General features: G+C 56.0%; 1 protein-coding gene across 1 annotated transcript; it reads right to left on the bottom strand.

Moving 5' to 3' along the window:
- Positions 1-697: 697 nt before the first annotated feature.
- Positions 698-1600, bottom strand: LOC104363432 (caltrin-like protein 2). Its single transcript, XM_009969876.3, has 3 exons — positions 1500-1600; positions 1155-1316; positions 698-950 (listed from the first exon to the last, which is right to left on the bottom strand). The coding sequence occupies exons 1-3, from the start codon at positions 1561-1563 to the stop codon at positions 946-948; spliced, it is 231 nt and encodes a 76-aa protein (XP_009968178.2). The 5' UTR covers positions 1564-1600; the 3' UTR covers positions 698-945.
- Between the last annotated feature and the right edge of the window lie 4165 nt (positions 1601-5765).

The raw sequence follows: 5765 nt of genomic DNA, 5'->3' as shown, positions 1-5765 counted from the left end.
CATCGGTGCGGGCTGGGCGATGCTCTGCCCCTGCAGCACACGGCGGCAGCGCCCGGCTCTGCGGTTGCACCGGGCAGGTCCCTCAGGCTGCACACGCTCTCTTCTGCTGAAGTTTCTCAGCAGAATTGGCCCTGGCACTCTGCTGTACAAAAGTTACAAGGACACCTTAGAGCTGTGGGGTTTTTTTGCCCTGTCTTGAAGCTTTCCCAGGCAATTTTCTTCATCTGAATTTTCCCCACTAGCTCAGGTTCAGTGAGGGACTCATCACCTTTTGGGGTTTGGGTCTATGTAACCCCCCTTCTCTGCCCTCCAGATGTGCCCCAAGTGGGGTACCCACAGGGAGGCTCTACATCCTGCATCACCCCCAGGCAGGCAGGGTCATTCCCCTTCCACAGCCCCATCCAGCTTGGGGCATGCCTGGGGGATGTGCTGCTTTCCTGGGCCTCTTGCAGCCTGCCAGGAGAATCCCCTAAAGCATACACTCCAGCCCCTTCCCACTGCCCTCTCCTCCTGGGTCTGTATGCCTCTGGATGGATTTGCTCCACCAAGCCAGCCCCTAACCACACTCCGGGTGCGCAGCCGGACTGTTTTCTTCCTCCTTCCCAGGAAGAAATTCTGGGATGAAAGCAGCAGTGGGAGCATGTGCCAGGATGGGCCTGGAGAGCGGTGGGGAAAGAAGTCACGCATCAGGAGCATCCCTGGGACAAAATCTTTTATTTGTTAAAACAGCAGCAGGGAAGCGGAGGGAGAGGATGAGCAGGCAGCATGTCAGTGGGGTGGTCCTGGAGCTGAGGTGGCCTCTGAGCGTGGGCTGGTGGCTGTCGCTGTCCTCCCAGGAGCTGGTGCCGGGCAGGACAAGCCTTAGCAGAGGCGTGGGCAGCTGGCTGGTGCCAGGGTGGCATGGGGATGCTGAGAAGGCCCTCAGTCTGTCCTGGGAGCAGAAACTCACACTGGAGAAAAGGAGAGAAAGCAACAGGTTGGGTCTGGTGCTCAAAGTAACCCCCAGCCCACGTGTTTGGTCATTAATCACCCCACCAAGCTGACAGCAGAGGGCTCTGGCAGCTGGACACAGCTCCCTGCCCAGAGCCACCGTCGCTGTGTCCCCCCCCCGCTCCCTGGGGAGGTGGGCGCGGGAGGGTCTCCTGAGACCCTACCGTATGAAATGGCAGGGGAAGGGAAGCGCGAGATGCATTTCCTCCCGCAGAAGGTCTGACAGCACTTCTTGTTCCGCGGACAGTGCCAGTCGCTGGAGCACCTGTTCGGTGGGTTGGCCATCGCGCAGGTGAAGCGGACGGGTGGGCAGGACCAGGCGCTGCCTGCAAGAGGAGGGAGTTGTTTGCTCCAGGCTGCCGGCAGCTGAGGGGTCCTGGGGAGACGCTCCCCAGCAAGCACCCCCCTCCTCTCCCCTCCCCTTCCATCCCCCAGGATCCCTGCAAACACGGCTCCTTCCCAGCCCCTGTACTTTTCCTCGCTGTACCTTGTCCTAGGACATCTCATACCTGTTGGCAGCTCTGTCCAGAGGATGAGCATCCCCACCAGGAGAAGGGCGGCCACCGACTTCATGCTGCCGTGTCCCTGAGAGATGGGAGTGTGGAGAGCTGGAGGACACCAACATTTAAACCCTTGGGGAGGATGGGGGTGGGGAACGGGGCTGGGCACGTGGCTGATGTTTGCACCTTTTTCCTCTGTCATTGCGTTGTGTTTTCTGTAAGCCTTTTGCACAAGATACAAACAAGATTGTTCAGTTGCTCAAAAAGCAGTTATTTCATTGCTCAACTGTCCCCTGCAGCCACACCTGGGGCTGAGGAACAAGCCAAAGGGAGATGGTCCAAGGCATCATTCCCAAGCAGGCTGGAGGTGGTGGAGCTGCTATCTCCTGGGCAGGTATGCTTCTTCAGGAGAAACAATCATGGTGACCATGCTGTGTTTCCTTCTGGGGGTCCATTATGTGGGTTCCCCTCTGTACCTTGCTTCCACATCAACCTGCAAACCAAACGTTACAGCAAGATCCAGATCAGTGTGGGGCTGCCTGTGCTTCCCAGGGGTGATCCTTCATGGTTTTCCCAGAGGAAACCTCCTCCAGCCCCAAACCCTGCTGGTTCCTGTCCCACTGGTGGCATAAGCTAGTTTGGGGAAAGCACCTTTGGATTAGCCAAGGGTGAGTCTTTCCCAAGCTCCATGAGGGTCACCTGAAGCGCAGCATCTTCTCTGGGTGGCTGCTGCCATACAGGAAGCAGGTTGGTGCTGGAAGAAAGTGTCTGGCCTCACCAGGGTACGATCATTAGCTCCATACAGCCCTGTCATCAGCCAAACATCCCCGGTGTGACTGAGCTCTAACTCTGCTCTAACTCTGGATGGCTGTGGGGCTAAGGGGCTGTAGTCCTTGCTCAGAAGGCAAAGGTCTCACCAGCCTTCAGGCCTCCATCTTCTTCCTCACAAGGAGATTATACCCTGCCTCTGGGCAAACCTGTTTTCTTTAGGTGCTCTTGGGCAATGGGAAATTGCTCCATTTCCCACCAGTGGGTCAATGTCCTCCTCACCTTGTGTAACAGGTTCCTGGAGCCTTTTCTTGAGATTTCTGGGGCTGACAGGAATCCAAGCTGTGCTGGAAACAGGCGCTGGGAATGCCCCAGGAAGGGAAAGCACCCCATAGCAAAACACCCAGTTCTTCTGCAAAAGGCAGGCGGGGACAGCCCCTGATTTCGCAACTGGCCGGGGCAAGGAGCAGCAAACCCCCAGGCAATGCCAGTGTGTGCTCCACGCAGCCCCCAACCCCCCCCACACTGCTCTGCCCCAGCCTCTGGAGCCCCCACTTTCCATCCAGGGCATGGGGGGCATCTCACTGTGCCCTTTCCTGCTCAGATTTCCCTTCTCATGTCTTGATGTGCCACACTAACTGGACCTTAACTTGCTGGATATCTGTTAGTTACTGTTCGGTTTCCCTAATGGTTCTGTGGCTGCATTTATCTCTTTGTAAAGTCATTTATTAAATAGCTGGGAGAGTATTTAGCCAACTCAAACAGACTTTCTTGGCCGTGCACCAACAATTTAGCACTTTTAATGAGAAATACAAGCATTGGATTAATTCTTAATCAATCCCTTGGTGTTCAGCTGCTGCTGGAGCTGGAGAGGACAGTGCTGTGCTCCCAGCTGATGCCAAGATCTGGCCAAGGTGGTGCTTGGAGCTGCACCTCCAAGAGAGGAGAAAACACCAAGGAGCAAGGCTTGGATTCAGCTGCAGGGAAGCTGGAGGGAAAGAAGTACATCTAGAGGACTTTAGATAGTGCTTTATCCATAGCAAATCCATTGCTTCTGTTGCAAATTCCCATGGAATAACCCAGACCACGGCATTTCTGTGCACAGGACTGCCTGCCGTCCTCGTGTTGTGCTCTGCCACATGCGCAGCACCAACCGTCCCCATCCCACACTGCTCAAACTCTCCTCCATGAAAAGCACTTTGTGAGCCTCATCCCGAGGCAGCAAGGCCTGAGCTCTGCGATGCCAAGGATGCTGCCAGCTGACACTGCAATTTCCCAGCCAGGCCAGTGCTCTCCAGTTTGTATTTCCTGGAGATGGCAAGGAGGGAGGCCAGCAGCCCTTGGTCCCTCAGCTGAGGGCTTTACCACGGCCAAGCCCCAGCCTTAGCAGAGTGCACAAAACACTTGAGGAACAGTTTTCACCCGCAAAGCAGCCCTTGTGCCCTACAAGGTGATGCAATGGTTTCAGCCTGACTCCCAGCTCCATCCATCCATCCCCAGCTCATGGCTGAGGATGCTCTGCTTGCCCCCCGCCAGGTCCACCGCCTTGGGGTGCCCAGGAGGAGAGGGTGCCCCCAGCCCAGCACACCCTCATTAGCACTGGTGTCTGGTGCCATCTAGTGAAAATCCATTAATGAGGCTCTTCAGGACCACACAGACACAGCCCTGCTCCCAGATGTGATCCCACAGCCTGTCCTGGGGATGCTTTCCCAAAAATCCACCTCAGCTGATGCCCAGTTCCTGCTGCTCTTCCCCAATCCTCCCACCTGCCCACCGACGCTTTGCCATGCCTGAGGTCAGGCCGTGCTGCCAGCCCAGCTCCACTTTGTCTACAAATTCCCTTAGGATTTGCCAAAATCACATTGGGCCAACTGAGGCTTAAACATGTCCTCAGGGCATGCCATTATCTGCTTTAATCAAGCCTGTTATTAAATGCCAAACTCAGCTAATTGCTTCCTTTTGTCCCCCACCCCTCCCTTTTTTTTTTTTTTTTTTTTTTTTTTTTTATTTTTCTTGCAGTTACTGTGTGGTTTTTAGGGAGCTGCATACAAAGCAGGGCAGCCCCAGCCCTACACACACACACACACATACTCTCCCCCCTCCTCCCCGGGCTGTCTGCTGGGCTGTGGGGTAGGTGAGAGGGATAGGGAGACTGGGGAGGGGTGTACATGGATGGGATATAGGGCTGAAGGGTGGGATATGGGGCTGACAGGAGGGCGATGGGCCTGCCAGCTGGGATATGCACAGAGCAAATCAGCGCTGCTTGGTTTGCTGACCCAGCAAACAGCTATAATGAGGCTACAAATGCCCCAGTCCACATCAACGGGATGAGAGCCCTGCTCACAAGCCATCAAGCCCTGACAGCAAACTAGGGAACCCCTGCTTTTGATAGCATGTGGAAAAAGCTGCTCCTTGCCTCGTGAAGCAAATACCTGAGCACTTCCCATAGCCATCCTGGCAAACCCCCACACCCCAGGACCTGCTTTCAGCCTCCTCCTCGCTGGCTCCAAATCCCAGCCTCAAGCACACAAAACATCACCGCATCCCAGCTCCAACCCCCTAGGACACGAGTCCCATGGAGCAGAGCACTCCTGGAAGTGGGGCCAGCAGGCTGTGTCCCCCAGCCACCCCTGAAAGTGTCCTGTAAACCCACCAGGAATATTCATGGTAGTGGAAACACCCAGGCTCTGCAAGCAAAGCAAATTGGTCAAGGTGGGTGCTGGAGCCACTAACAGTGTCCCTGGAGAGAAGGAGCTGTGCCGAAACGCTGTGAGCCCAGGGCTGTAACCCTCTTCCTCCCACCAGCACCCTGCACAGCTCCACGAGTCCCCTGGGCGCACAAATCCCCCCTGCGCAAACTGCTAGTTGAGAAACACTTCGCTCTCACCTCCTGGGTACAGGACCAGCAAGCAAGGTGGGTACATGAAGGGCACTCCAAAAACCTGTCTTTGTGCCTATCCAGCAGATTCTACCTGCATGCAAGAGGCAAGACTAAGTGGAGACCTCCTTTTGCCCAAGCGTGGGGCACGGAGGCTACACCGAAGTGGGCTTCTGTGATCAAAAAGCCACCTCTGCCCCATGCACCTGCAGGAGGTGGGTCCCCAGATGCCTCAGCATCCCTCCCCTGCAGCCAGCCAGGGAGCTCAGTGACCCTCCTGCCCTGAGCAGACATGTCCCAGCACTAGGGCCATGTCCCCCATGGGTGTAAGTGGCCCTGCACCACTGACTTGGCACGTTTACATCCCACTAAAGCAGGCACCGAGCTCCCAGTGCTCTAACAAGCACAGGCTTCAAAGCAAACCCTGGGAATGGTGACACAGCGTCCATGCCACGCTGGCTCCTGCCAGCTGAGACCAGGTCTGCAGCAGTCTGGGGTGGCCACAGAGCAAAGGTTTTCCCAAAGGACGTTTGGAGCCTAAGGACAGGCAGCCTTTGCAAAGGCCAAAGGCCCTGTTCTGATGCAGAGATGCCCAGCCAAAAGGAGAGAGACATGTCATACAAATCCTC

The sequence above is a fragment of the Tyto alba genome, unplaced genomic scaffold, assembly GCF_018691265.1.
Source record: "Tyto alba isolate M040663 unplaced genomic scaffold, T.alba_DEE_v4.0 Super-Scaffold_33, whole genome shotgun sequence".
In the NCBI taxonomy this organism is placed as follows: Eukaryota; Metazoa; Chordata; class Aves; order Strigiformes; family Tytonidae; genus Tyto; species Tyto alba.
Note: the sequence above shows the minus strand (reverse complement) of the source record. Positions and strands in the feature narration are given on the sequence as shown.